This window comes from Lates calcarifer, linkage group LG6 (genome assembly GCF_001640805.2).
Source record: "Lates calcarifer isolate ASB-BC8 linkage group LG6, TLL_Latcal_v3, whole genome shotgun sequence".
NCBI classification, from domain to species: Eukaryota; Metazoa; Chordata; class Actinopteri; family Centropomidae; genus Lates; species Lates calcarifer.
The window spans coordinates 22925726-22948535 of NC_066838.1; the positions used below are offsets into that span (position 1 = coordinate 22925726).

A 22810-nucleotide genomic window follows, 5' to 3' on the forward strand; every position below is an offset into this window, starting at 1 on the left:
ATTAAAAATACCTTAAAATATTAAAAAGCATTTCTCAGAGTTCTGTGATTTGATTTGTTCCTTTCTGAAACATTGTTGAATAAATACCAATGATCATATTCATAAAAAGATGAAAAGAAATAGTTTCTTCTCAGACTTGAACCAGAAATCACAGTCCTCTGATGTCATTTCAGTGTGGTAAGTCTTTACGTGTGGAAGGCGTTCCTGGTGTGCTGCGACTTGATCCCAGAAACCGTCTCAGCCTCCATGTCCACTGGACTCGAGCAGATCCTTGTTAAGTGCTTCCTTCTCAAGTCAGTCAAGAGCTCAGAGTCCCCATCGCTGGAAACATCCCCTTCATCAAACCAGGCTGTCTTACAGGCTGGGGAAGGAGAGAGTTAGGTCTAGACAATATGCCGTCCATTGCTGCTTCATTTGTTAAAAGCAGTGGCAAGAAGTAGAGCAGGGCTTACTTTCCAATGCAGTGGCAAATAAGTTGAAGTCTGGAGAAAGAAGAAGTTAAAGAAGATCAGTTAAAACTTTGATTTTAATGTCTGACTGTAATCATTGTCTGAAGTAATCATTCCATTTTTTTACCTGAAACTAGAAAACACCAAGTTGCAAAGCTCTAAAATAACAAAATGCAACAGAAAACAAATTCATCACAAAGGAGCCACCATTATGAGATGCACAAATTAAACCAGTTGAAAATGCACAAAAACGAAGTACCTGAAAGACCAGCATGATTCTCTATCTGGTTATCTTGAGAAGAGAAAATATAAATTTATAAAAAAGTCCACAAGTACTTAAATTCTTCATTAAATTGAAAACAAAATGTCTTTTGGACTTTACTTACAAAGTTGGTTTCACGTGAAGATGTATCTGTTCTTTGGAGGTGTGCAGCATGTGGGTATAACATAAGAAAGACAGGGGCTTGTCCCATTCCTCTTCATCATCACCTTTTCATTCAACTTCCCACCAATAAGTTTGGTCCCCAGGGATCTTAAGGTGTGTGTGTTTGTATTCCTGCCCCTCCCACAGAAGTTGAGCCTATTAATGTTTCTCAGTAACCAGTAAAGAATTGTAATGAAGCAGTAAACAGCACCATAAACCCAAAACTCCTCTCAGGAAGTTTGTTTCTTCTGAGGTACCTTCCTTCAGTGGAGTTTGACTGAAAATACATAGGATTTGCTAAAACATACACAAAAACAATAATGACATTCATTTTGTTCAAAACCTAATTCAAAGTATTTTTAGGACAAAATTCCCTCCTTATGTTATGAACCTGTCACTGTGATTTAATACAGAAAAATGTAAAGAGGGATTTTTGTACTGAAAAGATTATCACTTCCTTATCTGAAAAACGCTCTCTTGATTTGACTAACTCAGACTCAGAAATAAATCCTCATACTGTTAGTTTCAGATAGACTCTGGGATATGTTTTTGCACAGAAACAAGACTGTGGATTTTGTCTCCCATCACTTATATTGAAAGCAACTCAGGAAGAGAGCAGTCACTAATAATCATTACAGTGACTAAAAGCTGTTTTAATGTGTATATGTACATGTGAGTCACAATATAAGACTTGAAAACAAATGTGAACATATCCTTACACTGCTGAAATGTGAAGGCAGGTCTTCCAGTGATACAATCTGGCAAAGGTTTCATTTCTTTGTGTCTCTACCTTTACCTTTGTCATTGTGCACTAAACATGGGCTACCATACCTTTTTCATGGCAGTTCTGACTTGTCATCGATGCTGAGTGTATTATAAAACCTAGCTAATCCTCCAGTTCAGCTGTCTGTTGTGTTATGTTGAGGAAGTGACATACACTGGTGAAAGTCAAGACTTCATCACTTTATGGCTTGAAGCCAGGAGGATTTAACTGCACTCCCTGAGGCTCAGAAAGAAAGAGGGAGCAACTTGGTAACACACTTACTGTGTGAGCCAGTCAACCATGATTATAAAACTGACAAAAAAGGCTAACTTATCAATTCAGTCCTGCTTGTGGTGAAATAAGTAAATGATTTTGTTGAACTTGTTGTTTCCTGATACCATACTTTTGGTTTGTGTCTCACATGTAAAGGTCATGGCCCAGAGTTTGCCTTTATTATACTTTGGGCCGGTGTACTGTACCTGCACAGTGAGGACAAGTGGCTATTGAATTTCCGTAGATAACAATTGAGTAGTTGGCCAAACAGTGAGGCCTTAGGCCTTACAGGCTGTCAAATGTCCTTGAAAGAATGGTGTAAAATAACCAGGATTAGTGTAGAATAACTGCTGTCTGCATGACACACCCAGAGTCACGAAAGTGATGCATTTCTGACAGGAAATGACCACAGGTGCTTCACTGCAACAGAGATGTGATATCAAACCATCTAGGTGACTTGAATTTCTTAAAAGAGAAAGAATAAGTCAAGTGTTGCAGCAGTATTATGTTCAAACTGTGCAAGTTTTTAATTATGCACTAAATGTTGGCTGCATTCCTGATCCTATCTTTTTTCTACTCTGAATGAATTTTAATATCACCTTTGGAAAGAGGACACGCAGAACCCCAGACAGAGGGCACTTTATTGTATATGTGTTGCTGAAAGGAGGTCAGTGAAATGATCTTGATTGTGATTTTTGTTGTGCAGCTTATGCCTTAACTGACTCCTTTATGGATTTATATAGTGGTGCTTTCAGTCATGAAGTACTTGAAAAATAAGGGCTGTCTTTTGTTACTTGGACTTATTTGGAGAAAGAGAAATGGGGCCATAACCTATGTCAGTCACACTGATACTTCTTGGAAAGGGGGATGAGCAAAACAAGCCATCAAGACACACCCGAAGTTGTTTTGATTAGAGGGATACTGCAGCGATTTAGTGGAATTGAAAGGAAGTCGAAGTTAAAGCAGCAATATCTGATATATCCTGACTTTTAGTCCCTAACATGGGACAAGCTCCACACAGCATTCTACACTTCCAGTGATGCTATTTGAGAACATCTTACCCTCCCTGTCCTAAATGTCCATGTTTGAAACGACATGGACTCAGTTTTGTCTCCAAGACCAAGCTGAGATAACTATGATGATATCAACAGATGAAATTGTTTAAGACTTTAGAGAGTTACCTCAAAAGTCATAAAAAACACTTCATATAATTGTTTTCAGAGGCTGAAAAGTATTCCCCATAATGCATTAACGGATGAAAAATGAATGAATGAAAAATCAGTGGAATGGCCCTTTAAGAATGCCACTTTGCAACATATTTCTTGCTGACTTACAAAAAAACAAATTATCATACAAAACATGACAAAATAACAAAAAATAACAAAAAATAACAAAAAATAACAACATTTTGATGAGAAATTGTATTAAATGTTATGTAACTCTACAACAAAGTAAGAAGCAGCCCTGTCCTTTTCAAATACTGACAAATCTGCAGGGATGAAATTGAAGATATACAATAGATATGACTTTGGATCCACAGCTCACTGTAACTTCTTAATGATGTGACATTTTCTTACATAACCACTAAAATGTAAGCATGAAAACTCAGCCACCCCAAACCCCCCTCTGTCCTCTTGTCCCCCTGTGGTAAAAGTCCTCTGATAGTCCTCATATTTACAGTTTGAACATCACACAGCCAGTAATAATGTACAGGTAAACCCCACCCCCTGTGGCCCTAAACGAGTCCCTCTAATCTGGTTACATAACTGCTGCCTGTTGATGACAAATGTTGAGTTTGCTTCAGCTTGAAGCGTTAACAGTAGTTCATGACAGTTTGTCTCAAATGTAGCTTTTCAATCTATGTTACTTTAGTTACTGTTAATCTAACTACTGTCTCTCTAACATCTCAGAGGAGTGATGTTTATCACTTGTACACAACGTTCATGAAGTCATTTATATCACTGTACATAATACACATATATCAAGTTTAACATAGACAATATTCTTTCAGTTTCAACAACTCATCTGACACATTAACCTACTCTTACCTACCTGCCTCTTATTTCATAAGACGTTTTTGTTTGTCTTGCTGGCACACTCACTTTACAGTGTTTTATTTATCCATTCCTGAGTAACCAGGTAACTTAAATAAATACAGTAGACTCCATAAGATGAGCGTATATTTACCCGTGGGCCAGGTTTATTTTAGAATTGTTGGGTGTAACCTCCACAAGGGAACACTGGATCTTAACTTTCTGACACAGGCAGTGTAACCAGCCTCTCTTCAGGGACCAGGGTAGAGGCTTTACCTACACAATGTATGATTAAGGAACAATGGTGATTTGGTGTCAAAAATGCTCCATCTAAACTAACCTCCCAGCACAGAGCAGACCTTGGTGATACGGTGATGAGAAAAGAAAACTCACGAGATTACAAATAGCACATGAATTTTGTTTTTAATTAAGAAACACCAAGGGCAAGGGGAGTGTCTTTTCAACACTGGAAATGGAACAGTCAGGTCGTCCTGACATGGACAATATTTCGTCTGGTACAGTTTCATTCATTTAACCGCGTTATTCGCTTTGTTCTGCCATTCAAAAGTGAAACAGTAAAACATTATTTTTTTAATTAAAATAAAAATTGCCACCTCTACTAAAAGTGCACCTTTCATATTTTGTAATGGCGTCAAAACAAAAAGCAGTGGCAGTTTCTTGACAACTTTGCGTCAGGCATCAGTGTACAGTGTATATAGGAAAATCCAGTTTAAGAACAGATACACAAAAGGTGCCCAATGAGGAGCACACTCTCTGTCATACTCTACTTTAGTGTCCCAAACATGGACCACAGGTTGACTCTTTTCAATCCACTTATTCGTGATGACACCATTTTGTGTAAATAAATAACCCATTCATTATATTTGGAGCCTAAGACTTTTTTTTTCATTGAGTGAATAATAAGACCAGTTTCCTACAATTTGATCAGGCAGCTCCAGACAGGTATTACATATCAACCTTTCATGGAACTTTATTGGGGTGATTTATGAAGAACTTCCTGGGGGGCCATATCCAAACATGAGGGGGAAACAAGGGGATGTGGGAGGCAATACACAATAACCAGAGGAAAGAAAATAGCAAGCTTCTGTGATTGTTCTAAAACAGCAGAATCAAGCCTCGAAACAAAAGCGATGAAAAAAGGGAAAAGGAAAACAAAACAAAAAAAACATAAAATAAATAAAAATGAAGCATCTCTAAGTGAAAGGATAGTGCTCACTTTTAGGATATTAATACAAATATTTTAAGCTTACAAAAATGAGAAAAAAAAGGTTTGTGAACCCCAAAGTGATCGTGCCATCATGGGTGTTGTTGTGGTGTGGTTGACTAAAGGCGGGCGAGCATGCTTTATCAGAGCTACACTACTGGTCGCAGCACTTGCAGGAGGCTTCCACTGCATTTCCACATGACTAAACACTTCTATTAGAACTGTGTCCTACTGCTTGTTTGCTGCAGATGAATCTCCCTCTGCAGAGAAAACAACCTACAGAACCACGGAGCCTTCGGAGTTTTATAGCTTACTGAATCCTCACTAAAGCTACCAAACCTGAAAATGAAGTAACATATCTTGAGGCAGCTCTGGGTTGACCCTCCTGAGGATATGGATAATGACAAATGCACACACGCACACACATACATATATACACACACACACACACACACACACTTGTCTCCACATTGGGGCGAGTGACCTGTGAGAAATGGAAAGGGCTGAGACATACATAACCAACAAATATACTTAGCATACACACTCATTCTCAGTTCATACAGATATCTATCTACCTGACTGGCAGTTTTACACATAAAACAATATCTCAACACATAAAAAATTACACCCTTTTCAGCTCTTAAAACTTGCTTTTTTGAGATCTACTCAATCATATAAGGCTGTGGAGGCAACAAACCATGCCATATCGTCATAAAATCAACCTCAAATGCCATGCATATTAACAAATGTGAGACTAGTGTATACTGCTTTAGAGTTTTCTTAATCTAAGTAACCAAATCACTAAAAAAAACAAACACATCTACGTGTGACCAACAGGCAACCGTGACTATGTGCTGTATCTTCATGTCTGACATTAGCACCAAGGTTTCTTTCTTTTTCATAAAAAAAGAACAAATACAGACACAGAAGACACAACGGCGCTGTGAATGACTTGAGAAGCAAAATAAATTCAGCCGAGTTAAAGCAGCAGTATTTGTAACATTTGCAGTTATTAATTTGTATTTGACGACCTGAGTTGTGTACTGAAGCTGCATGTGACCGTGACCGTGTGCGCTCATCTCCCAAAAGACCGTAAGCATGCTCGCGCAAAAAAAAAGGTTCCTCTACAGAAGTGAAGAAAGAAGGCCTAAACGTCTTCAAGTATTAATACAGTTAGGCCTATTAAAAAGCCCTGGACACACAGTATTAGAACCCAGAATAAACTCTAGGAAAGTTGAAGAGCAGTTATGGTTAGTTTGCATGTTTTCCCCCACAAATATAATATATATATATTCATATGTATATAAATAAAAATTCAGTGCTGTAAAAACATCTCCAACTCCATAGGATCTGACCCATCGTAGAAGGCCTAATATGTTTTACTCTTACTCTTCTCATGACTAAAACTACTGCTGGAAGTATGTAAACTGTACTGGTTCTCCTGTGTTAATAGTCCTTCATTGAGAATACAACACTGAGGAAGAGAAGACTTGTTAATATCATTTAAATTTTTCTCTCTTTTTTGGTTTTACTGCACACAGAGAGACATATCCTGTTGTGTCATCTTGTTTTGTTTTGTTTTTTTTTTTGGTAGCAGCAAAGCACCAAGTTTGTCAGGCTCTATGTGTATAAGTCTCTCTGCGTGAGTCTGTGTGTATGACATCACTCCATAGTCTCTGCGTGTGTATGTGTGTGTCTGTGTGGGTGTGTGTGTGTGTTTGCATGTGTGCTGCGGTCTATGAAGAGCACGGCTGAACATTGATGCCGTGGGCTGCGTGGGCTTGCAGGTCGATGGCCTGGGCTGGCTGCTGTCCCGGCCGGGCGTTCATCAGCGTCAGGTTCCTCACGCAGCCCGTCATTCCCGTTGAAAACTTCCCTCCTGTCATCGCAGGCATGTCTGGGGCTCCACCTGTCACATGAGAACACACACACACATAATAAGCATCCAGTGATGCATTTTCTCTTTAACATTTGGACCCATAGAACAGGTTTGAGAGAATTTTGCTCTCTGATGCAGCTTTAAATAAATAACTCAGTCACTCATTTGGAAGATCTACAGCAAATCAAGTAGGTAAAACTCAGAGTTAGCTAGCCAGGTCAACTTGGAAGCTCACAAACACCATTATTCTATTTCTATGTGAGGTTATATTTTCACTTTGTCAGTTTTGTAGTTTCAGGGCATATGACAGTTCCTCATTATAGAAATTTAGTCAGTTTCAGGACTCCAAACTTTACTCACCAAGGTATATACTTCCTTTGGTGTTGACCATGAGGCTTCTGCCTTTAGATTGTCCGTGTAGCGCGGCTCCTCCATCAATCTGGATATATCCATCTTTTCCAGTTCTGTAAAAAAAGGAACAAAACACAGCACAACTCAACATAAGAAATAAATGCGCAGTAACAAATCTAAACACTCCGGGAATAGTTGACACGTGTTGATACCAGACCTTTTTCACAGCAGACATTTTGACACATCATAGCAAGAAAATCAAATTTTAACAAAGAAATAAAAATGCAGTATCTATTTTTGCATAACTGTTGACAATAGGTCAAAGTATGCTGTACTTTAGATATCTGAGTTTTTTCCCCCTTTTCCCATTTGGTTATCCACCACAATGAATGTCATGTCTGCTTTTGTTGTTGTAAAGTTGCATTTTTATTGCAGTGTAATATAGCTGTAAATGTACAGTGATTTAAAAACAAGTGACCAGGAGGGATTTGAGATGGAACCAGTAATCCAGCACAATGTTGGTCACCTGTTCTCTGACAAAACTAAACTAAAATGTCACATTTACTGTAAATAAAGAAATAAATACAGGAATAAATAAGGTCCCTCATGCTGGTCCTTAAGAATTTTGTTCAAAAGAGCTCCTACTGAAACTTGGACCACAGGATTTAATATGTAATCATACCTGACTGCTGTGATCTTGTGCCATTTCCCATCATTGATGGATCTCTGGGACAAGATCTCTGCCTCTCCACTGCCCAGCTGGTAACTGAATAGTGCACAAATCATCAGTATTGCTGCAACAATAATCATTCCTCCAGATGTCAACAGAACTACAGCACTAAAGGGCCAAATCACCTGAAAACAAGGTGTCCATTCTGCAAACCAAGGCTTATGAAGTCCTTGCCTTTACCATGTTCTCCAGGTTCCTGGAAATAAATGTGTTTAGTCAACAGAGGGATTGGATGTTGCATGACTGCATACTGTAAATACTAACCAATGACCAACTGCCTTGCAGTAACTTTCCACACCAAGTGCTATAAAAGCAAAAATCAGGCAATGTGGATATTGTTTCCAGCAATATTTGTAAAGTATAAATGTGACATATAACATTCCATGCAAAATAACAAGGACAAAAGAAGCAATCATGCACACTGTGCAATACAAACACTGATACCTTTTATTATAACTGTCCATAGCATACATTTTTATTTTGAAGAATGCATGTTATGAAACATGCAAAATAAATAAAGAGTGTCTTGTGTTTGAGTCGATACCTTTTTACTAGCATGCACCTTTCGCAAATTGCGTACACCATTGGTCTCCTGAGGAAAATGGAGGATGAGTTAGAGAAGCAACATGCACTTATTTAGTGGTGTCAGATAGAGCCAGGCTCGCAGCCAACATGCCCAACAAAGTCACAGCCTCAATGGCACAAGTATGAATTAGACAAGGTGATGATGAATGCTGCTCAACAGCCAGCAATGTGTTGGTGTTGATGTGTAAGTCCAATCACACTGAATGTTATGACAACATTAATGAGTGTCACTTCTTTACAGATGAGGTAATGGTGACGATGAAGAGCGCTGATGTGCAATAGCAAAGTCTGAGTGAGGATTAAGAGGTGGAAGGGAAGGATGTGAGTATTAGGTTTAAGATGTGTAATAAACCATGGCTGAGTCTTATAAATAAGAGCAGGACATGAGCAACGCCATGACTTACCACTCCCTGCCACAGGATCAGACCCTCAGAGGAGCTAGTGTTGATCTCTAGTTCGATGGTCTCTGGTGAGTCATGGGCACTAAAAAACACAAATAATAAAAAATAGAGAAAAAAAAAACCAAACAAAAAAAAACCAAACAAACAAACAAAAAAAAAAAACAGTGAAGTTACCCTTAATAATATACAAACGATAAACTAAGGTGAAAAGCAAACTACATTTACCTCCTTGGGAAAATGGATTTAGGAAGGGCAATGTATCCATTATTGTGGAAATGAGCTGCATATTGGTAGGGTGAATCTACAAAAACATAAGAGTGAAACACAAATTAAAACAGCATCCAATTACAGCAAGGTTTCTAGGAACTTTCATCTTCACTATTACAGTGCCCTCCAGTGGTCAATGCATGGAAGAAACCCTGGTAAGACAGGCTTGGTTAGATACAACATTCATAGACAAGAAGAGGCATTCTTTCACTTTTATTTGTAGGTTGTGTTTAAAGTGAGATAATGTAACTTTTAAAGGACCAAAGAACATTCTTCCTTTTATGTTGTTGTTCAGTTAAATATACACAGGAATTTTGCTGCTACAGCAAAACTTAATGACTGGTAGTTTACAGTGGCTAATGCTAGCTAATGTTAGCAAAGAACTTCAGAGATATTGATATATAGATATTACTGAACTTGTTTACTGCTGTGTACTTGTGCTACTGTTAAACTAAGATTTAGCATGTCAGAGATAAATTTAATTTACTTATGTGATAAAACCAATTAAAGATTAATCTGTGGCATGCTAAAACATAGCATTTCACTAGCACAATTAAAGAAGGACTCTAAAGTCAGAAAACTGACTAGTAATGTCAGTTGTTTGCTAACGGTAGCTAACATTAACCACTATAAATTGGTAATAAAATGAGCAAGGGTGTGTTTTATCGCTTAGAAATCAAATTACTCATTTTTAAGAGTAAGATTATGTTATCTCTTCTCTCAAAAGTTGCATAGTTTAAATTTAAAGAAATACATGATATAAAATAATCCTAAAGTTCATTATGTACCCAAAATCCATAGGTAAATTCTGCCATGTGAAAACAAAGACAACAATCTCAGTACAACCAAACTGCATGATGCAAACTCATTTGTTCTCACCAACACATGAGCGAGTTATTTGCCATTCCTCACACGCCACACCATCTCTGAGATGGGACTGACCTCACTTAAACCATGGCTCCATGCACAAATAACACAGTAAAGACATAATATGCTTGAAATTCATCTCAGTTCACCCAAACAACCATCACACTGTACTTTGAACACTTGAAGTTGTTAGTAACAGCACAACTGTATGAACATGGAGCAGATTTATGATGCTCTGACAGTTTCAGTAAGAAAAACAAGTATTTTTGTTTGCTTTCTTGTTGAATAGACAGACAGTTTTGAGGTAGGAGGGAAACGAAAGATGTTGTTTATGTTGTGAGTAACCATCTTACAGGCACTGACATGATGACAGGGAAAAATAAAAATAAAGGGGAATTCCACATTCTGGTGTCATAGGTCCAAAAACAGGCAGACTGCAGTCTACCATTTTATTACCTTTTAGCATAGATGCAGAATTCCCCTCTCCCAACTTTCCAATGGGGATAAGAGCTTCAGTTACCAGTTGAGTACAGCCGCATTTGTTTGGTTTTGTGTTTATGCGCGGACATGTGTTAGGCAATAGACAGTTCGGGCTGAGGTTGGAAGGTACATGGGGCCCCTCGAGCTTGGATGGGCCCCCCTGTTAGTCACGGTTGTGTCAGGCAGACTGAATGTTGAGATACTGTACCATTTGCCTCGCTAGATTCCAAATTCCACTGGGCCTCTGGGAAGCTGGAAACCTGGCCTGTGTGTGCAGGATATAGCCATGAGAGTGTAGGGGTGAGACACACGTAATCACTTGAGGGTTAACCCTCCCAGCATGCACTGCAATGCTGGGAGTGAACTCTCTGATGTTAGAGGGGCTTCATACTGTGGAGAATGTGAGTCATGTGGGATTGTTTCTGGTTGTATGTGTAGTTTTATCTCCACTGATGATGAATATCTTTGTCTACAGGATGCTGGTGTATGCAGTAAGTAAAGTGTAGTATGAGATTTCTGTCATCTATATATTATATCATCAACAGGATATACAATTACAAAAAAAATGATTTTTGGATTTGAGTTTGATTTAATTGTTGTGCACATTGTAATGTTGATAATTGATACTTACTTTCTTCACAGTTCAAGCCAGTGTGCCCCGGTGTACATACACACTGACCGTCGATACAGCTGCCACCATTCTGGCACTGAAGGTTGCTCTGGCACACATCCTTCACCACCTCACAACGCTCACCTGCAGGGTCACATACCACTCATGGCTCATTTATGTCCTCTTAGGGAAATACAGCTCAAAAAATGTTCCAGTTAAGGAAAATGAAGCAAATAAGTCAACAGAAAACACATATGTGGTGATTACCAAGTAGTTCTGGGCAGATCTGACACTTGCTATGTTTTTTACACTGTGTAGAAAACTTCAAGCACTAACCTTCAAATCCATCCTTACAGAGGCACTGGTACTCATACTCAGCACTCGACATGCAGTGACCACCGTTCAGGCAGGGCCGGCGGTCGCAGGGGCTGTTGTCCACACACTTGCGGATAGATCTGCTTTCTGTAAAGCTGTAGGACAGATCCACCTTCTTGTTGTTGATGGAAACCTAGGCAGGCAGTGCAAGCAAGTTTAAGCTACTGGATATAGAACAATATTTACGGTGTTTTTTCAGCACAAAGAGACCTCACCTCTCCTATACATCCCTCAAACATCTGGCTGACATTGGCGGGCTTAGGCAGGATGTCCATATTGTGGACTCCTCCCAGGTACATGGGGGTGTGGATATTGAGGCCCTGGGCTTTTCCTGGAGACATCTTCCTCTCCACCGGGCCTTGGTCGACGCTAAGGTGGCCGGCCTTCTTGTTCCGCTCAGCTACAACTCTGTGCCACTGACCCAGAGTGACTGGCTCAGGACTGAGAAGGATTGCTTGGCCTGAAAATCAAGATAGGTCCACAGAGACTTTACTTTCTCTGACAATTTACCTTATAAACAGGAATGTAGTTGTAAGTGGTGGTAAATGAGCCTTATATCAGCCTTAATCAGTGCATGTATGGAAAGCATTTTTCAAAAGAAAACAAACTTCAGTTTTGCACAGTTATCATCTATTTTACCTGTCCCCAGTTCATATCTGAACTCCACATGTCCTTCCACCATGGAGATGGCTACAAAATCTTCCACCTTCATTTTCTTTCCACCACAGAAGAACATCAGGCCATCTCTATCCAGTGGCTTGAACTCCAGCTCAACGCGCAGGTCATCGTGGATGTTGGTCAGGGGAGGATAGGCTATGTATGACTCTTCCCCATCAAACAGTGGCGTGGTCACCAGTTCTCCTGGTAAAGGTAAAGAAAAAATATTTCATAACAGCTGGAAAATACCTAAGACAATGTCATATCTCCTTTTCAGAATATTTGAAACATGTTTATGGGACATGAGGGTGACTGATTTCTTGTCTTACCATCCATGCATTTGTTTCCAAACTTGCCAAGATGGCAGCGGCAGTCGTACCCCAGACCATTCGGGCGATTGATGCAAGTGGCGTCTGGTCCGCAGGCCTCTGTGGGAGTTCAGGTTACAAAATGTTACAAACAGAGACCATTTCTATTATTTACTGGTATAATGCTACCCTGTCTGAGTGGTCAGGTGGAGATTCACATGTACCTGAGTGACAGTGCAGGGATGAGTGGTGCTGGCAGTTGCTGCCAGTGAATCCTCGGGGGCAGCTGCACTTATACAAACTGGCCTCTGAGTCTTCGCATCTGCCACCATTCTGAATTACATGAGATAAATGTTCTTAATATTATGAAATTAAACACAGGTCAGTCATTACAAATACATCAGGTGGATAGATGTAACTGACCTGGCATGGGTGATCTTTGCAGGTGGGACAGTTTGTGACACCAGTGGAGCTGCGGTCAAGGTCTTTGAAGATGACTTCCTCACCCTGGATGACCAGTTGACGGATACAGCCTGTACAGCACCAATATTCATCAAGGACAAGTCATCACACACAGAAAACATTTTCTCCATACCATACGTCTGTTGTAAGTGATGTCTTACCAACAAACCCGGTTTTAATGCCAGCAGTTTTGGCGAGGACTGTGTAGTTAGGGTAACCACCCACATGCAGCTCCTCATTCAGGTCCAGGCCCTGGAACTTCCCCTAAGGAGAGGAGATGAGCAATTACAGTACGTGTCTCTGAATTAATCAAATGCACATGGGTGACAGCAGGAGTTACATTCACACTGACATAAGTACCTGTGAGCTGCCATTGATGGGCTCTCCTCCGTCTACGATGATATAGCCCAGGGTGTGGTTGCGATACAGCTCAACGGTGTGAAACTCTCCCAGTTTGATGGGGTTGGGGTCACGTATAGTGGCCATGCCGGAGCCCACGTCAAACCTGAGACAACATTTTTGGGAAAATTATGACCATTAACATTAAGCCATTCATTATGGTGTATTTAGCCATTTAGAAAAACTTTGAAGATCAGTATACACCAACCTGAACTCCAAGCGACCGCCCACAAGTCCCAGAGAGATAAAGTCAGCTCCTGTGGTCCTCCTTTGCCCATTGTAGAGGATCATACCTACACCACAGAAACAGGGTCAGTGAGTACTAGGACAAGCATGATCCTAAATATATACCCTACAATAATATCCATCTTAATAAGTCAATAAATCTACCTCTAATCTTTTATTTTAATTTAAAGATGCAGAATCTTCCAGTATTTACAGTAATTCATATCAAGTACTTTCAAGAATTTCACTGAGTCAGCAGTGCAACAAATTCCCTTTTTATTTCAAGATGATGCAACTGATTCCTCTAACATTCCTGAAATAATCATTTGATCCCAGTAGCAGAGGATTTTTTTTGCCTACATACATACTATGTATATAAGTGGAGGTGACTTGTTAGGATGGACATTGTTTGTAATGGAGTCATTCACACACAAGATAAACTCTTGAATGCTGAATGGTGAAGCAGCATGCTATGATGAGGCAGGTTTAAAGCCAACCAAAGCCAGGTTACAACCTGCTATCCTACCATCAGGCTGCCGAGTGGAACCATTTACATTCATACTACTAGTCCTCCTTTTTCTTTCTCCACATGCTGGATATTTACATGCTTATATGAGCCATACAGGCCCATGGGGAAGTGGGAACATGCCCTCTTACATTTCTATTTGTTTATTTCTATCATCCCTAAAATGGTGTGATCACAGGAGAGTAGAGTGCATAAATGTGCAACACAGTTGATTTCTGAAGTGCGGTCAAATAGCTTTTGCAATGAATTTGTAGCTTTTTTGTTTCTGTTTGTTTTCTGATGGGTGTGGTGGACTGGACAGCAAAATTCAGCAAGTCAATATAGAGAATGTCAGCCATATATTTTCTTTTGATTTTCCCAACATTTTGCTATAATGTCTTCTTGTTTTGCTGTGATGTCTCCACAAATCCACCATCAACTAAGCAGGTTAAAAAAGATAGTAACTACTTGCAAAGGCTATTTGAGTTATATTCACTAACGTCAGAACTGATAGTGATATTGAAATACAAAACACAAAAAAATAAACATTTAAAGAAATATTTATATAGTGCATTTATATAGTTCTAGCATTTAAGGACTGTTATTTTTAACAGCAGTGCTGCTCTATAGGCAATGTGGAAGCTGATAAAGTAGAAAAGGAAGTAAAAGTAAATTTTATTAAGCTGATGACTGTAATACTCCCTAAAAGTGGTTTTAAGATCATGAGCCTGTACAGTATAAAAACATAGGCCATGCACCATATTGCATCTCTCTCACAGCCTCTTAATCAGCTCTGAACTGGATGCATTATGTGAAAGTCTGATGCAGCCAAAAAGCAGAACTGCCAACATCAGCCTTGAGCTCCTGTGGTTCTCAAGCACTGAGACTCACCAGCGTACAATATGAGACCTTCCCACCATGTGGGTGAGAGGAAGAGGTGAGGGAGAGAGGGAGGGGACAGAAGACGAAGTGAAATTACACATGAGGAAATATGACAAACATAGTACATGACATACAGTGGTACAAAAAGCAAAAGGATTACATCACTGAGATTCAACAATTAAAGAGTATAAAATAATTCAGTGTAAAATTAAATTATCAAGAAGATATAAGGGTGTACTTCCTTACCATCAACATTATCAGGTCTGAAGTTGATCTTAATGCTGAAAGCCTTGTAGGCGTTTTTGATGGTTGGCAGGGTGAGGTAGGACAAGGGTTCCTGGGCAAAGTATGGCATCACTCTCTCTGAAAAAGCACATAATTTCATAGTTAGATACAGACTACTGTGTGGTTCTTCCTCAACCTTTTCATTTATTCACTAACATCTGTTTCCACTGTACTCTCCTCTAGACAGACTGACCATGAACTTCAAGCGTAGTGAAGGCTTCCACTTTGCCCTGTTTGTTTGAAGCTGTGCAAACATATGTCCCAGAATCCTCGTGGGTGACGTGAGGAACTGTTAGCACGTTGACTTCTTGGAAACACTTAGGAGGAAGCTCTCCTCCCAGCTAGGTAAAGAAACAGACACAGAAACATAATCAATATCAACAAATATTTCCAATAAGTTGGAAAAAGTTGAAAAGCATTTAGACTACAGACAGCATACTGTATTAAAAAGAATTCCAAAACACTCCATCTGAAATTTTTGAGTTACAGAATTATCTTGGTTACCTTGGACCATTTGATCTCAGGTACAGGATATCCTGAGGCCACACAGGGCAAGACTGCATCAGACCCGACTGTTACCTCCTTAGTTTCTGGCAGTGCAGCGATTTGAGGAAGAGCTGTGCAAACAGGCAGAGGATTTGAATTAGGATGGTGACAGCTTAACTGCAAGCATAATACATCAGTGTGTGTGTGCATTTGTGTATGTGTTTAAGGATTACTCACACTGGACGTTAAGGACCACTTGGGACTGTACTGAGCCCACATCATTGGTGGCGGTACAGCGGTACTGTCCAGCATCGGCCTCCGTCACTTGGTCTATCCTCAGCATGCCGCCCTTCACCATGATGTGAGCTGGCAAAGCCCCGCCAACTTTACTCCATTTGACTGTGGGCTCTGGGTCGCCTACAGCCTGGCACTCAAACTCCACAGAGTTCCCGATCATCACAGTCTGCACTGAGGTGCGCACATTGATCATCACCTTTGGAAGAGCTGTGGAAATAAAAAGAACAGAAAAAAGAAAAATGTAATGGAAACAGGAAAAACTCCACAATTTATATTTGGTTTTGATTAGTATATACATTGGTATATTTGTAGTTAACGTGAACAGACCTTGGATGGTCAGCCTGGCAGTGTCCTGGGCCTGACCATACACACTGCTTGCTCTACAGATATAAACACCTTCATTGCTCTGCTCAAGGTTCTCAATCCTACAGAAAGATATTAAACACGTGAAAAAATGGCTCATGTTTTTACTTTGCATATAACACATTTAAGGCACGATATCTGTAAAGTTTAATGTTTTTACCCATTTAAAGAATAAATCAGGTTTTATTCTACATTTTTTATAACCAACAAATTCTGAAAACCAACAATGACTTAACAGGTGCTGTCTGTGAAACCAAAGCCTGATATATCTTATTCCTCTGTGCCATATACGTCTATTGTTGCCTGACAACTATTACACATAAGTGAGTCTCATTATTGCACTGAATGGCATGTTCCTTCATTTAGATGAACACAGACACTGTTTATTTTGAGGCGACCCAACATTAACAGACTGTCCTGTTGCTGTAAATACTTGTTAGCTCGCCATAGCATGAATGGGCTTGGGGCTGAGTGCTACAGACAAGGCAGGAAAATCAGAAAGTGGTGAGACACAGACTAATGCTTGGCTAGTTCTGTTTTTTTCATGAGATTTGTTAACAATAAGGAAATATAGAATATCAGCAGCATAAATGACACAAAAGATGTGCTAAATATGCATTTAACATCATGCATATCCAAACATTCAGGGCTGTTTTTGTCTGTACTGTGGCTTATTTTCACCAAAACAACACATAGCTTTATGACCTGAGCACTCCATCCTTGATGTGGTGGTTTGGTGGCAGGGCACCTCCTTCCTTCAGCCACTCAATTTTGGTTTCTATACCACCTGCTGCTGAACAGGTAAACTCCACAGCACTGCCCTGGGCCTTTACCTCAACCTGGGGTGACACACGCACTGCCAAAGGTGCTACAGAGGGGAACAACAGAAACATAATTTAGGTCTTGTTATGGCACAGGAATGTCACTATAACACACTTCCTCTCATGTTCATTTTAATCATTAGATGCTCCAAAACATTTGCTATTTACACCTGTATTATCAGCAAACTTACATCTGACTGTGACTTTAGCGACCACTTCACTGTTGCCCACTTTGTTGCTGGCCACGCACTTGTAGCTTCCAGCATCCTCGGCCGTTGCCAGATTAATCTGGAGATCCCCTCCACTGACCTGAGCCCTCGGGGACATGTCTCCATCCAGCTTGGTCCAAATGTAGGTCAAAGGAGGAGTGCCATGGGCCAGGCACTGCAACCTGATCACCTCTCCAACCCGCACAGCCACATCATCGGGCACAGAAGTGGCATAAGGAGGAGCTAAAGATAAGAGAAAAATTCTTTGGGTTTGTGCTTTTTCTTGGGAGACAAAAGCAACATAGAACATAAAGAAGAAATTTCTACTCGATGTATCCTAAGACTAAGACTTTGATTCAGAGAGGGAAAAAACATAACATAAAAAATACTCACTTTCTACATCTAGCATGATGGTGACTTCAGTGGTGCCCATGTTGTTGGTGGCACTGCAGATGTACTCTCCGGAGTCTTGCCGGCCCACGTTGGGCAGCACCAAGCTATTGTTCACTACCTTGTGTCTCCAAGGTAGAGGAGACCGCAGTTTGGACCAGGTGATTTTTGGTGAGGGGAAACCTAGAAAAGCAAAAACATAAATTCTAGGCTCAGCTCATTTGGAAAAAACAGTTTTAACCAGCGGATTTATTCCTATGGCTTTCATTTACAATATATTCCTATATTCCTCTTCAGTGATGCTACATAAAAAGTGACAGAAGGAGACAAAACATTAAATTTTTTTTTTTTTCAGTCATTACCATGGGCCTCACAGCGCAGTGTTACAGTCTGTCCCTCCACCACTACCATCAGAGGTTCAGGAACAGAGGCCCTAGGCACTGATGGAACTTGAGAACCTCCCTCAACAACAACCTCTACCTTGGTCTCAGTAGAGCCCTCATTGTTGCGAGCTGTGCACACATACGTGCCACTGTCCTCTGGACGTGCCACAAGAATCTGCCCAACAGGAAAATTTCAAATTTCAAAACTTATCAAAAAAGGCTGGTTTCAAGTTTTTAAAGCAGAAAAGGAGAGATATATTGCTTCAAATGTTCTACTAAGTATCATTACCTGCATGACTGCATTAGACTCCATGGGCACAGGGCTGCTCAGCATGGTCTTGCGGTTGCTGTCCAGCCTGTGCCATGACACTGAAGGACGTGGCTCTCCTGATGCCTGGCATTCCAGGTTAATTGGTTCGCCGACCCTTACCCGCACAGGTCCAACGGGAGTGACAGTGGCCACAGGAGACTCTGAGCACACAGACACACACACACACACACACACACACACAATATTAGTATGGTTGTGTCTCTGAACAGCCACTAGAGGGAACCCTTCTCTTTGAAGTTTGCAGGATATGGCTGATGGAAACGTGAAAAGTTCCTCTGTGGCAATCTGATATGCATGTAACTTACCTTTGACAATTAGAGACACAATGGTGTGAGTGATGCCAAATGGGTTGCTTGCCACACAGCGGTAGGCACCATGGTTGATAGGGCGAGCGTTGGTAATGGTAATAACAGAGCCATCGGGGCTAACTTTGACGTTATCTGCAGAATAAAGGAGCGAATGAAACATTAGATCTGCTGTAGATCCTGCAGGAAACTTCTGAAACTTAAAGGGACACAGACTTTTTGCATGGAGTTCAGTTTATTTGTCACGTATTGATACTACTCAGCTGTGAAACAATTGTCTGATGTATTCTGTGGCCCTGTAGGAAGCTTCTTATGTTTTAAGAAATAACTCTGACGATGCTGACAATCCTAGCTTTGGCTTGAGACATAAAAGTTAGTTAAAATGTTTAATTTGTCATGGGAATTGTGTGATCAAATTGTTTTGTAGCTTCAGTTTGTCTCTGAGTAAACTGTTGGAGTAGCACTTTAAGACATGTTGAGTACTTCTCAATCTCAAGCTAACCCTTGAAGTGACTTAAAATTAAGGGTGTAGAGTCTAAGAAAACTTAATCTGAAGACATCTTTATTCAAATCTAGGAATTTGCAATGAGTAACCTGGTGCAGTCAAAGAAAAATTCTTAACAAATGTTATCACACAGAACAGTGAGGGTGCAAATCTGAGAGCTGGAAGAAATGACTTATCATGAAATCTTACCTGGCACCACTAATGTCATGCAAAATTTTAGCTAATGCAAAAATGTCAATGCAAGTCTAGGAGAAAGTGATTGAGAGAGTTCTAAATTAGTCATTAAATGAAGTAACAGAGGAGTGTTTCATGGGTGGATTGCAGCTGTAATTGCTTGTAAATAATGACATCATAAAATCAGAACTCATTAAGCAAGTTTATTCCTCAGAGGTGGTATGGTGTGTGTGTGTGTGTGTGTGTGTGTGTGTGTGTATGTGTGTGTGGTTATTACCTGGCAGCGGCTGGTTGCTGGCCAGTTTCCACTCCAGTCTGACAGGCTGGGCTCCACTGTACACCCTGCACCTGAAGCTAGCTGACTCCCCCACACGCACTGCAGCACTGTGGGGCTCAATGGCGATGATTGGACTCTGAAGACCTACAGCAGAAACCAGCGGTTTGGGCTCTAGATGGATTCTATTTGAACATTACTGTTCACAATCTCACTTCATTAAGCTGATTTATTATTCACAGTAACAAATTACTATTCAATGTGGCCATGGGCTTCATTGGCAGCAGTTTAAGAACTCAAACACCACTGAAGTCCAGGAAGGAGTGAATGAGGATGAGATCATGGGACAGTAGCGAGGAAAATCATTTAATCTGAGGTCACACTGGGCTACACTGGAAGGCGCAACTGGAAAGTTCATTCATGAAGTGAGGCAGTGTTAGTCTGAGAACAACACTGCCATGTAATGCCCTGCCCTTAATGTGTTTCTCCCAGCCTCTGACTGATGCTGCCATGAAGTATAATTTCCTTAGTGAGAGGGAAATGACTGTCAAATCAGAATAAATTGTCTGACCTCAAGCACAGCAGAGAACAATGGGATTAAACCCTTGGAAAAAGAACAAATGGGCTCTTGTAGAGATTGTGCTGCACTCTGTTGCAATGTGAACATTTGTTCATGCAGTCCACAAAGTGAAGCAGTCCACATACCATCTGTATGAGGCCACTAAAGTGTTGACCAACTTACGTGAAGAAGACGAGGTGACAGACACAGAGACAGAGGCCTGGTGGATATGAGTTCCTGGGTTTCCAGTGTTGCCCTGCACCCGGCAGATATACTCTCCTGAGTCCTCTGGAGTGGCTGACAGGATACGCAGCTGACTGCCCAGAACCTGCAGGAAGGAATGGAGGCACTTCAGTTCAACTTACAGTATGAAAAATATTATAGCTTTTACAACCACTACTGCTGCTACTACTACTGCCAAATAATACTATATGATACTTATATTGTCAATAACAAAGAATATAAATTCGGGTGAAATGGTAAAACATAAAAAATAAGTACACTCTGCTACTTACATTCAACTGCAGTGCCAGTGCTGTGCAGTGACTGTGACCCAAATAACCTCATGAATCACAGTCAAAGATATAGAAACTAATTACCCTTACCAGTATATACAATGAAGGTAATAATGTACAGTTCTAATTTAATGAGGGTAGAAGGACACACAATACTGCATATACAGAATATATGCATTTCCAATATTTGTGTGTTTACCTCATGGTTTGAGGAGAGGCGTCCGCTGGCTCTCGTCCAGGTGACTTGGGGAGGAGGATTTCCAGGAGCAAAACAGTTGAGCTCCAGACTCTGGCCCTCCTGGACATCAGCTATAGACGGCTGGATGCTGACCACTGATGATGAAATATGGTCCGCTGCACAAACACAAACATATGCACCATATTATGTTTTTCCTGTATAATATTCCCTCTGATGGATCTGATATCGAGCACCTTATCTTGACCTTACAGAAGTACAGATTGTTCTTATTTCTGTTGTGCTATCTCACCTTTGAGCACTGTCACTTTAATTGGAGCACTATTTGAGCCAATTCTGTTGCTGCCAACACACATGTAAGTGCCTGAGTCGGACATCTTGATGTTGGGGATCAGCAGGGTGCCGATGTCGGTGCGGTCCATGCGGGCCTGGAGAGGACATATCAACGAGTGGGCAGGTTAGAAACCTATCTGAACTGAATCACCTACTTCCTGCCATGAATATACAGCACTATGCATCACATTGCAAAGATACAACTTTATTAATATTTCTGACAAACTAACACAGATAATTATACTGAATAAAAAACACATCACTTACCTGTCTCATGTCCCTTAAAACAACATAAATATGACATTGCTGACATTATGACATTACTAGCTAATAGCGACACAAAAGCACCACAGTGTAGATCTTAAAGACAAGACAAGAGCTGTTATTGCTACAGTTCAGTCTTTCTCTAAATGGATTTTTGTTTATGATTTCTATGGCACAGTACTTTGTGCGTGAAACTCTGAACAAAGTAGTGCCAACATTTCTATGATGATTGGTGGGGTTATAATTTGTTAATATCATGATCCGTGATAATTACATGTACTATACTACTGTCCTTATTCTAAAACAATTAATGATTGATGACTGTAAATATGACAGAGAAATTAGGACAGTTAGAACTGACAGTTTGTGACACATTGATCAGAGCCAGAAGTTATGCAGTAAGCATTACAAAGCAGGTCTTAACTTTAAAATATGCTGCCCAAATCTGGGAATGATCTCTAGTCAGTGCAATAGAAGTCAATATATCCACCATCAAACATCTCAGAGAAAATATTGAGTAAAAACCAAAACCCTGCATCGATTTCAACACTCAAATTCAAGAACTCCCATGATTTTCTGTCTCATGAGTAATCAACAACTTGACTTGTTTGTACACTACTCCACATGGCAGTCAGAGGCCCAACAAGGCTGAAAATGAGCTTTCATAAAGTTTGGAAACACCTCAGAGGGGAGGGGAATCAGGAGGGGAGGGTCTGGGGAGGGATTACTGTATCCGGGGGGTGTTGGGGCATCCACGGACAAAGCTGCTTAGCTCCGGCCCATTCAACCGTGAGGGAGGCTAAACCGAGCAGTGGCTGAGGCGGGCCCTGGCTCAATGTGTGTCTGAACCCATTGACGAGTTTTCAAAGCAAGCCGTTTGCTAGAGCATACAGAATTTCTGCGTGGTCGCACGGCAGAGCCCGGCTCCCCCTGGGAAAGGCTGACACAACGCAGTGGCTCTTTGAGGCAG

The 22810-nt window shown here is 40.5% G+C and overlaps 1 protein-coding gene across 1 annotated transcript in view; it reads right to left on the reverse strand.

The window, feature by feature from the left end:
* Positions 1-4346: 4346 nt before the first annotated feature.
* The window catches only part of hspg2 (heparan sulfate proteoglycan 2), an 88568-nt gene continuing 70104 nt past the window's right edge, over positions 4347-22810 (reverse strand). The window contains 34 exon segments of the mRNA XM_051071387.1: positions 4347-7076; positions 7407-7510; positions 8080-8163; positions 8253-8323; positions 8672-8719; positions 9117-9195; positions 9339-9414; positions 10936-10992; positions 11359-11481; positions 11674-11845; positions 11928-12172; positions 12352-12573; positions 12699-12797; positions 12902-13010; positions 13101-13210; positions 13301-13403; positions 13500-13644; positions 13747-13831; positions 15160-15177; positions 15397-15513; positions 15629-15776; positions 15940-16052; positions 16159-16425; positions 16546-16643; positions 17287-17449; positions 17594-17854; positions 18005-18184; positions 18364-18559; positions 18674-18855; positions 19021-19155; positions 19977-20120; positions 20716-20860; positions 21247-21401; positions 21536-21671. Of these exon segments, the coding sequence (XP_050927344.1) occupies positions 6904-7076; positions 7407-7510; positions 8080-8163; positions 8253-8323; positions 8672-8719; positions 9117-9195; positions 9339-9414; positions 10936-10992; positions 11359-11481; positions 11674-11845; positions 11928-12172; positions 12352-12573; positions 12699-12797; positions 12902-13010; positions 13101-13210; positions 13301-13403; positions 13500-13644; positions 13747-13831; positions 15160-15177; positions 15397-15513; positions 15629-15776; positions 15940-16052; positions 16159-16425; positions 16546-16643; positions 17287-17449; positions 17594-17854; positions 18005-18184; positions 18364-18559; positions 18674-18855; positions 19021-19155; positions 19977-20120; positions 20716-20860; positions 21247-21401; positions 21536-21671 (4563 nt within the window). The 3' untranslated portion in view covers positions 4347-6903.